The sequence below is a fragment of the Erythrolamprus reginae genome, chromosome 2 (genome assembly GCF_031021105.1).
Source record: "Erythrolamprus reginae isolate rEryReg1 chromosome 2, rEryReg1.hap1, whole genome shotgun sequence".
In the NCBI taxonomy this organism is placed as follows: domain Eukaryota; kingdom Metazoa; phylum Chordata; class Lepidosauria; order Squamata; family Dipsadidae; genus Erythrolamprus; species Erythrolamprus reginae.
Genome location: NC_091951.1, coordinates 153,472,066 through 153,486,194, shown reverse-complemented (window position 1 = coordinate 153,486,194; position 14,129 = coordinate 153,472,066). Strand labels below are relative to the sequence as shown.

Sequence of the window (14,129 nt, the reverse complement as noted above, 5' to 3'; positions counted from 1 at the left end):
AGACACATTAATTAGAATTATGAACTATAAGTGAAAACCAATTGTTGGGTTCTTGGTGCTCTCTGAGCTCTGCTCTTTCATTACCAGTCAAGGTTACATCAGTGTGAGAGAGTGTGGCGATTAGCTTTATGGGTCTTACTGATGGCTGATTTGTCTGAATACCAAGTTTTCAGGAATTCCTGATATTTTTTTATTCAACTTGATCTAAAATATCGTTTCCCACATGAAACTGGTTGGGTCTCTTCATCTGTTGCAAGATGAATGGACATACCATGTTTTCCCCAAAATAAGACCCTATCTTATATATATTTTTGAACCCTGAAATAAGCGCTTGGCCTTATTGCCATGCACTCAAAAGCCGAATTGGGTTCATTATCAGGGGATGTCTTATTTTGGGAAAAACAGGGTACATAAAATGTCAATAGACACATAAATCTCATTACAGTAAAAAACCTAGAAATAAAACAAAGAGCTTAGAATAGGATTCCTCCAGCATCCAATACCCAGATAAGCAGGAAAAAGTACTAAGAGTCAAGGAAGAAACTATACCTTAATCAAGAGTGATCCATCGAAAAAGCCACACTGCCACTTAATCTGGCAGGACAGGCTGCTATCTATAAACAGCCAGGAAACCTCATTCTTTCTCATACTGATGATGGTGCCTAGATTAATAATTAAACATCTGCAACTCCAAGAACCCAACTGATCCATCCGAAACTACATAGGGAACAAGTCAAAATTAATACCGTTTTCTCCTGAAAATAAGACCTTGTCTTATATTTTTTTGAACTCTGGCCTTATTGCCATTCACTCAAAAGCCCAATTGGGCTTATTATCAGGGGATGTCTTATTTTGGGGGAAACAGGATATATTAAAATTTAATCAAAGCAAAAGAGGAGGCCTGGGTCTAAAAGCAACTTCCAAGGGCATGTGCTCCATAGCTTGGAAGTGATTCCAAGGTTCACGTTTTCTGACAGTTGGCCATCTATAAGCAATGGCATATTTAAAGGGGTCTAAAATTTCTGGAGAATTTCATAAGGATAGAAGGAGTCCTTGAAATAATCAGTCCCTTTGGTATGTGATTTTTTTTCTTTTTCAAGATTGTAAATTGTATCGAAGGCATATGATGTTGTAAGCATGTTTTTATGGTGTAGAAAAATAATATAAAAAATTCCAAAATAATCAGTCCCTAACAAATTAAGAGATTTAAATATATTCTGTTCTCTGACCTGACTTGCTTGGATACACATAATCAATTCCAATTTACCTGATAGAATTAATGAGTGTTCAGAGCCGACTTCAGAGCTGCAGATCATGAATAGCTCCAGTATAATATATTGCTAAAATAATCATAACCAAAATTAGAACTTTTGTCAGATTGAAAATTGCTGATCAGGAACAGTCTTTGCAGAGATGGATAATTGATACAGAGGCCGATTATGGTTTGAAAGAAAGCTGAATAGATAGCAAAGGTTTAAATTTGCTTCCATCAGCAAAAGGTCACGAGTCAATGTTTGCACTAGATGTTGTGGACTTCAACTCCCAGAGTTCCTCAGCCAGCTTTGCTTTGCTGGCTGAGGAATTCTGGGAGTTGAAGTCCACAAGTTTTAAAATTGCCAAGCTTGGAGATCCCTGATCTAAAGCACGATCTTGCATTATTATTATTATTATTATTATTATTATTATTATTATTATTATTATTTAGATTTGTATGCCGCCCTTCTCCGAAGACTAAGACCTTTAGCCGTTCCTCATGATGATGCTTTTCCATCAGTAAAGATCATTTTTATAGCATGTATCCAAGAAGCTGATCTCCTAACTGTTAATCTTCTTCGCCTCCAGCATGTTGGAGCCCAACATTTCTGTTGCTAAGTGAGACATTTATTATGTGGGTTTTGCCCGTTTTACCACCTTTCCTGCCACAGTTGTCAAGGGAATCATTGCAGTTATTAAGTTAGTCACATGACTGTTAAGTGAATCTGGCCCCTCTATTGACTTTTCTTTGTCAGAAGGTCGCAAAAGGTGATCACAAGACCCTGGAACACTGCAGCTGTCATAAATACATGCCGGTTGTCCTGTGCAGTGTTTCCCAACCTTGGCAACTTGAAGATATCTGGACTTCAACTCCCAGAATTCCCCAGCCAGCATTTGGGAAACACTGGTCTAGTGGGATGCAGCAATGGTTGTACATGTGAAAAGTGATCACAGTTTTTTTCCCCCTGCAGGGCCACTCTAACTTTGAATTAAATGAACTGTTGTAAGTCAAGGACTACTTGTACCAATGTGGTTTGTCGCTGCATTTTGGAATGCTTCTCCAAAGTTCTTAATCTAGTCTACAACTGTAGAAGAGAAGAGAATGTTAGGAATAGCAATCCTGAGTGATATTTCATTGTAGGACCATATAAGGTAAATGTTGAAATGTATATAAGGTAAAATAGAATGTAAAGTATGCTAATGCTGAGTCATTGGGTGTGAACTGCAATGTGATTGGGCCAGAGCATTATAATATGCAGATCAACTTCACCTATTGAGTAGAATTGAGATAGTGATAGAAAGAAACCTGGTTGGGTTTAGTATCTACTAGAAACCTGAATTGGTTTTGTATCTACTTGTAACCTGAATTGGTTGAATATCTATTGGTAAGTAAGCTGAATATAGCTGATGTAAAGTTCCTGTAGATAGAAGACTGAAGATATTTTTCACTGAAGAGTAAGCTACTGTTTTATACAAATGTGTCTTCATTCATTTATCTGGTTCATTAAATTGCTACAACAGATTCTAATATCTTATCTAGTTCTCATGCGTTACTCTGCTTATGTACTGTATATCTGGACATAGAATAGAATAGAATAGAATTCTTTATTGGCCAAGTGTGATTGGATACACAAGGAATTTGTCTGAAGTGCATATGCTCTCAGTGTAGACCTGATTCTGTTCAATAGGCCTGATCCAAGTGCTATTATTAGTAGTTTGGTGATCCAAACAGAACTATCCAAGTTCAGCATCTTCAATTTACTCAATAATTTTTAAAAAATGTCTACTAAGCATACAGAACATTATGTCTTCAGGTTTATTTACAGAAAAAAAATGATATTTTCAAGATTCTTCAGTAAGACAGCATAACGTTGTGAACATTTCCTTGACCTTGCTCTTAGTAAAGAAACGTAGTTTGCTTATTGAAGATGAGTCAATACTACATCTCGGTGCTTCCTGTTCTTTGCTCATAGCAGAGGAGCAGAGGAGCCTAATTCAAAGGCATAAGAACAGCCTGGCAAAGCAAACAACTTTCTATTCATTTGCTTTATAAGGAAAAGATTGTACTAGCTAGCAGAGTGCTCTCTCTATATATTCCCGGTTTGGGAAAAACAGGCTGATACAAACTAGAGGCAGGTGTGTGTGTGTGTGTGTATGTGTAAAACATATTTTTGCTGAATTGAAAATGAAAATATATAGTCACCCTGGTATACCAATATGGAACCTTTCGTTTTCATTATCAGCAAAAATATGTTACAAACTCCCAACTTGCTGTTAAACTACTATTGTAGTTTAGTTTACCCACATACATTGATTACTAGCTACCTCGTGGAAAGACTGGAGAGCACTGATCTCATATATAGTAATCCCTCGCCACTTCGCGGTTCATCTTTTGCGGATTCGCTACTTCACGGGTTTTCAAAGGGGGCTTAAATCCATTGAATCCATTGAAAATTTTAAATCCATTAAAAATTCATAAAATTCTTCTACAGTACTTCTGTACTCTATTAAAGAAACCGGTAGGATATCACATGTAGTTCCAGCTGAGAAACATTACAGAATGACTAATGCAGTGGGGTTTAAAAGTCCAAATACTCGTTAAATACATTAAAAAAAAAATCTTTCCTCTACTTCACGGAAATTCGTTTTTCACGGGTGGTCTTGGAACGCATCTCCCGTGATTACTGTACACTGAGTTTGATAGATCAAAGGTCTAAACGTACACGAGGCAGTTGCACTTAAACTGAATGTTATCAACGTCAGAAGCCTTCTGATAAGAGGGGGAGGAAAGGTTACAGCAATACTGTGATAACAGAGTTACAGATGCTGACCATGACTAACTCATGGTTGGCAGGAGAGCTAATACAGGGCAGGGAAGATGAAGAGAACGGAAGATAATGACTTGAAAAAGGGAGTTGGGCCTAGTAGGTAGGAGGCACAAACGGGGAAGAAAAAAGGCTATTTACATTATGTAATGTACTAATCAGCTTTGGTTGCCACCATATAAGAAAAGATGTTGACAACCCAGAAAGAGTAGAGAGAAGCAACAAAGATGATTAGAGCAGTGTTTCCCAACCTTGGCAACTTGGAGATATCTGGACTTCAACTCCCAGAATTCCCCAGCCAGCATTCACTGGTCGGGGAATTCTGGGAGTTGAAGTCCAAATGTCTTCAAGTTGCCAAGGTTGGGAAACACTGGATTAGAGGATTGGATGTAAAAACATAAAGAACGGTTGCTGGAATTGGGCATGTCTAATTTAATGAAAAGAAGGACTAGGGGCAGGGGCGGGCCACCATTTTTGGCCCTACTAGAATGCAGAAGGCAAATCTTGCACGAGGATACGTGCCTGTGAGATTTCTGGTTTTTTTCCGCTTCTGCGCATGCACAGAAGCAAAAAAACCCCCCGGAAACAGACAAAAATAAGGTAAGTGGACGCCTTCACTGCCGCCATTCGCCTCTGTTTGCCTCTCACTCTCAGGGCGAACGGTAGCAGCGCGGGCGGTGGGGGGAGAGCCGTCATGAGCATGGGAGCATTTCACCCCTGCTTTGGGACTTCTAGGAGTTTGCGGGCAATGAACCAATGAACGGGAGAAGCACTGGTTTTCCGTGCCGTATGAAGAATCCAGTAAAGAGCCACATGTGATCAAATTCAAGCATTGGGTCTTCGCAAGGTCCACTGAAATCATCCCAGAGATCGGAGGGCACTTTTGCTATATGTGCCCTAAGGCAGTGTTTTTCAACCAGTGTGCCGTGAGACATGGTCAGGTGTGCCGCGAAGCTCAGAGAGAAAGAAAGCAAGAGAGAGAGAAAAAGAAAGCAAGAGAGAGAAAGAGCGAGAGAGAAAGAGAACAAGAGAGAAAGAAAGCAAGAGAGAGAGAAAGAGAAGAGAAAGAGAGAGAGAAAGAGAGGGAGGGAAGGAGAGAGAGAAAGACATAGAGGGACGTAGGGAGGGAGAGAAAGAGAGCAAAAAAGAGAGGAAGGAAGAAAGAGAAAGAAAGAGGGGTGGAGAGAGAAAGAGGAAGGAAGGGAGAGAAAGATGGAGGGAGAAAGAAATAGAGCGAAGGGGAGGAAGAGAGAGAAATAATTTTTTTTGTCCCCCCCTCAATATGCCCCAGGGTTTCGTAAATGTAAAAAATGTGCCGCGGCTCAAAAAAGGTTGAAAATCACTGCCCTAAGGAACAAAACCATTGAGATTAGAGCCAGAACTCTTTCAACTCTCACAGGTCAGTGCCACAATTTAAAGGCATGAGCATATACACAGCAAATGGAGGCTACAAACTCACCTGTTTTTAACATTCCTTTCCCTCCTTTCCATACAATTAGCCAGCCATTGAAAATAAATCTCCCTGATGCTGTTTCAAAGTCTACTTACTGAATGGTTTGGAACAATGCCATATTTATTCAATCAGCTCTCATTAGGTTCATTAAAAGAACCTGATAATATCAGAAGGTAGAAAGCCTCGATGTATGATAGCAAAAAGAGAGATGGTGAGCTTAATCGCACCTGACAGCTCTATATCAGCTTTTATGCAAGTGGCCTTTAAACACTCCACAAAGATTAGTTCATTCATCTCCTTTGCAATGGAAGGATAATGAAGTCATTCAGACTCTGCAAACACTGTTAAGTTTGCAATCCAACAAAGACCCCCTTCAAATTATTGATATACTTTTATCAGCAGATTCTGCAAATACTTCATTTTCTGCATAGCTCTCCACTGCCATAATTACTGACTTGGATTTTATTTGGCATCCAATATAAGCAATTGTTGCTTTAAATGAACCTGAATCCTATCCCAAGTCTGCTTACTTGCAACAACTTGGAAGATATGTAATGAAATTAAAAACAGATGCTGCGATCCATTCGAATCTGATTGCTAAAAACTTTGCTCAAATTTAGCCACATTGCTGATGAAATCATCTGGCCCATAACCATGAGAATTGGAAACTTTAAAAAGGGAAAAGCATAATTTTTTTAAAAAAATCAGCTTCTGTGTCAAATTGTTCCATACAATGTGCACTCTAGAATCTTGCTTTGGATAAAATTAATTTTTGAATAGGAATATATGATCATTCCAAAGGTGCTTTTTTCTCTAAAAGGTCCCTGGACTTTTTGGTTTTTCTTTGAAGACATTTCACTTCTCAGCCAAGAAGTTTCTTCAGCTGCAAATTAACTTTTCTTGGATGAGAAGCAAAATGTCTTCAAAGAAAACCCAGTAAATCCAGTTGCCTCTTGATAAAGCACCTTTGGGACAACCATGACCTGGGTGAATGAGAATCTTCGCAGACATTTAGAAATATATGATGATCAGATAATCTGGAAGAATTACCTACATAATTTCAAAACTTCTGATCCAGCCTAATGAATTTCACCACAGTATGTTTAGGGCTTAATGGGTTGTCTAAATCTTACAAAGTAATCCAGATTTGTAAATAAAGTGCAGATTGAGAGTTTAAATAGCATAATTTACTAAACTTAATATTCCAATCTTCCCCAGCCTAGCATTTTTCAGATAAGTGGGCATTACTTCCCAAAGTTCAAAGTTACTTTGGCGATTCTTCAAAATCCAGAGACTTGACGTTTACTCATCTGAAGGTAACCAAATTGCTGAGGACTAGATTACCTGTTTAAAGATGATTAAATTAGGCCTGCTAAATCCAGATTGCAAAAATATGGACAATCGCTCATTGGCAGCACAGATTGCAGGAAAACTATAGTATTCTGAGTGTCATTCAGTGATTATCCAGGTTTTTAAAAATGTATCCTGGATTTGGGGATCTTTATAATGCTAGTGAAGAACTGTATGGACAACTCGGAGAAAGGGGAGGAAAGAGTGACACATCCCATCCTCATTCTAGAAGCACAAAGTTTGTCTGGTGTTCAGAGTTTAAGATGGCAACAGTCAACGGGTGCTAGATTACCATCCTTTTTTGGAATATTATTTTCCCTCCTAAAAGAGGGTGAAAATCTGGGTGCATCGTATACACCGAATGTGCCCAGGCTCTCAAATGGAGCTTTGCAAAGCTGAAAAAGCAGCCTCTAAAAAGGAGTTTTGCAAGGCTGAAAACCACCTCTCAAATGGAGCTTTACAAGGTTGCAAAACAGAGAACTTTGCAAGGCTAATATACCTGTTCCAAGCTGTTTGCTAAGGATGTTAGCCAGATGGATGCTGGTAGGTAGAATTTCCCCCCCTTATTTTCCTCCCCCCAAATTAAGGCATGTCTTATACTCTGGTGTGTCTTATAGTCTGAAAAATACAGTAATTCTTCCTTGCAGCAAAGGTGAATAGAATTTTTTGGAAGCCATTTTTTAGCCCCTGGAACACAGTCACCTTTTTCCTGCTCTCCCAGTGTTAGCCTTCTAATACCCTTATTAGAGCAGGTTGTTTTGCTACGGATCCCCAGCGTCCCTGCAAAACACAGTCTGATATTTCTTGAGTGAGTCAAGGAAATCAACTGCAAGAATTCACACTCTTCACACGGTAGAGATATAGATATATTTGTGTTGCATATATAAGACAACTTTACATAATACTCTGATACCACATTTTTCAGCACTCAGTCTTTGGAAAGGGTTGCAGCTGACACTCTGCCTAGTTATTCCTCTCAGCACAGTATACAGAAGGAGCTTGGCGAGTAGGTGGAGGTACTACTCTTTCCCCAGCAACATGGTCTATGCTATGGGTGGTGGAACTGATCCTAACCAATTGCGTTCTGCCATACCTCATCAACGAGCATTCCCATTTGTTTCGTTTCTTCTTAGATCAGTGCAGACCATAAAACGGAAGGGTATTTAAAAAAACAAAACAAAACCAGACAACTCTGGTCATCTACGCCTTTGATCCAAGAAGTTAACCACTTAACAGTTTTTGAAAAGCTTGGATCAAAACCTGAGACCAGAGTCCTTTTAAAATTTTTCTGAAGTTGCTTCAGAGTTTCAGCTGGAGATGAGAGATTCGGGGCTAGACCCATTCTAAAATCCCTTTTCACAATAATTCCATTCTACATGAAATCATTTAAGTCCCCCATGTTGCTCTCCAGATTACAGCTTCCATCATTTTTAACCCCTGGTTATGCTAGCAGTGTCTTTTGAAAGCTGGAACTCAACAATTTGGGAAGATGTCAGCTTTCCACCCCTGATAAGTATATTCTGACATGGCACACATTAAAAATATTCCAAATAATAATTTCTTAATACTTCCTCCCTCCCCTCCAATAACCATTAGGAAAAAGACAAGCTCAGACACTGTTGGCCCCAGTTCAACTGGGGGTGGTTCACTCAGTTTTCTGGGATGCATCAGAAAACAGATCAGACTAAGAAATAAGTTTAGACATTGGACAACATTCAGTACAGAACGGTATCACTCTCTGAGGATGGGAAGTCTGTTTTTGGCTGAAGGGGCTACAGCTCTTAAAGGGACAGCTCTCCCAGCAGAGGACAGGGTGAGGACATGTAAACGTGTGCAGGACACAGTATTGTCTGAACCTGACCAGCTTAAGTGTTAACGGAAAATTAAGGAAAGAGGAAACAACACAGAAATAACCATGAAAAGGATGAGAGCAAACAGGTTAGTCCGCAGGAGTAGGCAAAGTTGGCTCTTCTATGACTTATGGACTTCAACTCCCAGAATTCCTAAGCCAATCATGCTAGCTCAGGAATTCTGAGAGCTGAAGTCCACATGTCACAGAAGAGCCAACTTTGCCTACCCCTGGGTTAGGGGAATCCAAGGGAGAGGTAAAAGGAGATAGCACATGTCCAGTGATCTATTTCGGCCTTGTTCTGGACTCATTAGCTAGCCATACCCTTACTGGGATTTGATCCTGGGGTTTCTACCTTGTAAGGCAGAGAATTAACCTCTAGGCCACAGGATCTGATCCCTTCAGCTTTGTACCAGGGAGGGGCTATATGTTTTTTCTGGTATATATTGAAGGAACGTCACAGCTCCTATATACATAAAACTTGGCTTCAGATGGCTTGAGACCCTTTAGAAAGAACACTCAGTGCCATTAGCCTAGCTCTACCAATACATAGCTATAGCCCAAATTCACACTGGAAGAGGAAGGACAGGTGGGATGGTAAGGCTTGAGATACCTCACAACAGGCATTAGCGGGTACATTGGATTTGGCACCACTGGCAATTCCATTAAATGAGGAGCTTGGCACATTGGCCAGAAGGGCCCAGCTCCTGTTTTGCTTGTAAGGCTAGAAAGGGGGATTTCATTTCCATTTTGCCCCCACCCACAAACCCCCAAGAAGAAGGAAAACTTTCAAATCTTAGCAGCAAGATCCAACCAACCGGCACGCCTGGGAGGGGGCTCAATTTTGTTTTATACCCTATTAAAACATCAAGACAACAGGTTGGAGAAGAGAATGGAAACACTGATGCAGAAGAGGGAGAGAGGTAAGATGACTGTGGTCTATATTGCACTTTTGTCTTATATATACACATGCACTTTTATAAAAAAGAAAAGAAAAGAAGAACCCAAAGGGCGGAGGAAGAAGAAGATGGAAAACAGGTCTGTCAAAGCAGCTGGCTTCCTGTGTTCCTCAACTCCATCCTGTCGTTTCCCAGAATGCTTTGCCAGCAACCATTTGGGAACAAAGTCCTGATCTTGCAAAGCGTACTCCATGATGGATGAGGTCCCGCTGGCCTAGGTGCGCTGGAGCCAGGGAGCTAAGTGTCTGTTGGTTCAAGAACGTTTCCGTTGCTTCGCTTTATAAATATGTCGCTCCTCCTCTTCCTTGCCTTCGGTTCTTTCCAGCAAATCCTGAGAACGGTGGTTGGGGAATTCTGCTCCACCGCATTTTGCACCTCTAGGCCCGCCACGGAAAAAGGTTTCTGTCCTCCTGTTCGTCCCTTGTGACATTGGCGCATTTTCGCAGGCTGAAGTCATAAAAGAGTTTTCCCTGCAGAGAGGAGGGGCTCATATCCCCCCCTCACCCCATGCCCTCCATGGGGCATCGCTTCCTTGATCCCAAGAATGTGCTGCCGGCTGCCCCTGCTACCTCAGCCGTCCGTCAGGCTTGGTAGCCCCCAGTTCTGATTTGGGGTCCGGGGACAGTGAACTCCAAGAGGTTTTGTTACAAAGCTCCAAGGGCGAGCAGCTAGAAGGGCTCGCCGTGCAGAGTCCAGCTACCGACCAGAAAATGCTGCAGCTGCTGTCTGTCCAGTTCTCTAGAGCATGGCCAAAGAGCTGTGCCTGCTGCTGGGAAGCTCGCCCCATCTCGTCCACACGGGGAAGGTTCAGGATCCCAGCCAGGCCCTGGAAATTCTGCTCCATGTACTCATTGCGGGGAGGGCCCGCGTGGAGCCACTTGCCGTCATCTGAGTCAGAACACAGAAAGAGAGGAGATAAGCGAGACAAAGGGCTCCTATAAACCTGCCCATAGTTTAGGTCAGTGATGGCGAACCTTTTTTTGAGAAGATTCCATGATGGAACATTTTGTATAATTCTACTGGAATCAATTCAAGTGATTACAGTAGTACCTCTAGATACGAGTTTAATTCGTTCCAGAAGGGAGCTTGTATGTCGAACAACTCGTACCTGGAACAAATGGCTTTAGACTTTGTTTTTCCCCTCCGAGGTAACCAGAAGCAAGGATTCTTTCGCCACCTAGTGGACGCTCGGCTCGTATCCCGAATTTGAGCTCTGGTCTGGAACAGAAATTTCTCTCCCCTCGTGGCTCGTAACTTGGAATACTCGCATGTGGAGCAGCTCGTATCTAGAGGTACTACTGTAGTCTTGAATCCCTCCCGTGCCATGCCCTTACTGCTGGTGGCCTTTGGGCAAAATAATTGGCTGCCACAGGATGGAACTGAAGGTTGATGATGTGTATAACACAGAGGTAGGCAAAGTTGGCTCTTCTATGACCTGTGGACTTCAACTCCCAGAATTCCTGAGTTAGAATGATTGGGTTAGGAATTCTGGGAGTTGAAGTCAGACAAGTCAAAGAAGAGCCAACTTTGCCTAGCCCTGTGTTATACATATCAAAGTGCTTTGGCCCATTAGAACTGCAGGCTAGAACAGGGTTACCTTTGGAAATGCCTTGTCCCATAATAGAGCCAGGATGGCACAGCGGTTAGAGTGCAGCACTGTGGGCTACTTCAGCTAACTGCTAGCTGTAGTTCAGCAGTTCAAATCTCACCACCAGCTCAAGGTTGACTCAACCTTCCACCCTTCCGAGGTGGGTAAAATAAGGACCAAGATTGTTGGGGGCAATAGGCTGATTCTGTAAACCAGTGTTTCCCAACCTTGGCAACTTGAAGAGATCTGGACTTCAACTCCTAGAATCCCCCAGCCAGCGAATGCTGGCTGTGGAATTCTGGGAGTTGAAGTCCAGATCTCTTCAAGTTGCCAATGTTTGGAAACACTGCTGTAAACCACTTAGAGAGGGCTGTAAAAGCACTATGAAGCGGTATATACAGTAATACCTCATGATACGAACTTAATTGGTGCAAGGAGGAGGTTCGTAATACGAAAGGTTCGTAAGACGAAACATTGTTTCCCATAGGAAACAATGTAAAGTCAATTAATCCGTGCAACCAAAACCCCCCCCGCAAAAAACCGGCTTTCGGCGACAGCTGGGAAGCGGCGCGGCTGTTTTAAAAGGTCGCAGCCGGCCTGGGGGGCTTCCCAGCACCCCCCCGAAGCCCCCCAGGCCGGCTGCGACCTTTTAAAACAGCCGCGCCGCTTCCCAGCTGTCTCCTGAAGCCGAACGCTAAAGCCGAACTTCCGTGTTCGGCTTTGGGAGACAGCTGGGAAGCGGCGCGGCTGTTTTAAAAGGTGACAGCCGGGCTGGGGGGCTTCCCAGCAACCTCCCGAACCGAACCCGGGGTTCAGAAAAATTTTGCCTCTTCTTACGAACTTTGTTCGAGTTACGAACCGGCGTTCGGGAGGCTTCTGGGAAGCCCCGCCGCCCGGCTGTCACCTTTTAAAACAGCCGCGCGGCTTCCCAGCAGTCTCTGAACGCCGGTTCGTAACTCGAAAAAAGTTCGTAAGAAGAGGCAAAATTTTTCTGAACCCCGGGTTCGTATCACGAGTTGTTCGTAAGACGAGGGGTTCGTATCTTGAGGTACCACTGTATATATATGTCTAAATGCTATTGCTAAATGCTATAATAGGTTATCCATAGTGTCCTCTGATAGAGAAGCCCTTCTCCATGTCCCATAATGGAAGTGTGATTAAGTGGAACAAGGAAGGCCTTCAGACTGACCTCACATTAACTATGGAACTGCGTCTCCCAGAATTGGTACCTTCTTGGGTCGTCGCCTGTTCTCAAGGCCTTCTCATTTTTGGAAGATGCTTGTTCCCCAGGAAGAGTACCTATATCCCTTGTTGCACTTAAATATTGTGCCTGCCTTTTTTTGTAACTTCTGTTTGCTCACTTTGGGTTTTTCTTTTCAATGCATCCAATTATTTATAAGCCTTAATCGTTGCTCATTTTTTTATTTATAAAATTTGTTGCCCATCTGGTGACCAGGTAACTTGTGTTTAGCTGTTTTGAAATAAGAGAAGTGGGATCTCTCTCTCGCTAGTACAGAGGTCCCCAAACTTTAAAGACTTGTATACTTCAACTCCCAGAATTCAATTCCCTGCCAGCCATACTGAATTCCACAAGTCTTAAAGTTGCCAAGTTTGAAGACCTCTGCTCTAGTTCATACACACACAGAAAGAAACACACAGAGAGAGTAGAGATCCCTTTTGTTATCTGAATCTTTCTCCCGAGTTCACACTCCTTATATGTTTCAGGCATTCTCACTTTAGGCCACTTACCTTTCCGGAGAGGCTGCTTGTGATTGAAGGTCTGGGGGACCACTAAGAATTGGCTCTCTCCCAAGGGCTCCCAGAAATGGAAAAGGCGGATGGTCCAGGCACCTGGGCGGAGGGGCCGATTGAGAGGTGGTTTGTACTGGGTGTACTCTGCGTCGGCATCTACTGTGATGTCATAGGACGTGGCAATGATGTAGCTGGGGTCAATCCAAACTACGGTGGCTGTGAGGTTGGGTCCCCGTGCCCATTTCTGCATAGCCACTGGTTCGTCGAAAGGCCCGATCAGGCCACCAAAATTGCGGAAGATCCTCTCTTTGGGGTCCCACTCAGTACCTACCTGTAAAAGTGGAAAAGAGGCGTTTGCAAGGGGGCAGAATACCCACCTACGGCATGGTAATCGTGCTCTTCAATAGGCAAGACACAGTTTGAACATTCATAACATTTCATCGAGTAAGCACTTGGGAAAAATGCAGGCAGTCCTCGACTTACGACCACAGTTGAGCCCAAAATTTATGTTGCTAAGCAAGACACTTATTGAGTTTTGTCCAGTGAAGGGCTACCAAAATTTTTACTACCACACCGTGGGCGTGGTTTATGCATTTTCTTTCAACATCTTTCAGTGCAAATTGGGTGCTTTGGGGTGGAGCTCCATTTTTGCTACCCCACTGCGTCCCCCCCATCCGGGCAGTAGCCCACCCCTGGTTTTGCCCCATTTTGCGACCTTCCTTGCCACAGTTGTTAAATGAATCACTGAAGTTTTTCAAACAATTGTTAAGTGAATTTGCCTTCCTCATTGACTTCACTTGCTAGAAGATTTCAAAAAGTGATTAGATGACCCTGGGACACTGCAACTGTCATAACTACAAGTCAGTTTGTCAAGTGTCTGAATTTTGATCATATGACCATGAAAATGTTGTGACGGTCATTTAAGTATGAAAAACATTCACAAGTCACTTTTTAAAAAGTGCTGTTAAATGGCAACCAAACAAACGGTTGTAAGTTGAGGGCTACTTGTATTCCTACACAAAGGTAGACTACATTTGCCCTGTGCATTTCTATTTCAAATGCTGTTAGGAAAAAACCCTTTCTCCTGTCTGTGGAGAAA

At 42.5% G+C, this 14,129-nt stretch overlaps 1 protein-coding gene across 1 annotated transcript in view; it reads right to left on the bottom strand.

Moving 5' to 3' along the window:
- Positions 1-7,730: 7,730 nt before the first annotated feature.
- Positions 7,731-14,129, bottom strand: part of XYLT2 (xylosyltransferase 2) — a 65,600-nt gene continuing 59,201 nt past the window's right edge. Inside the window, exons 10-11 of the mRNA XM_070739977.1 lie at positions 13,028-13,361; positions 7,731-10,578 (exon numbers count right to left, since the gene is read on the bottom strand). Coding sequence (XP_070596078.1) covers positions 10,256-10,578; positions 13,028-13,361 — 657 coding nt within the window. The 3' untranslated portion in view covers positions 7,731-10,255. The remainder of the gene's footprint in view (positions 10,579-13,027; positions 13,362-14,129) is intronic.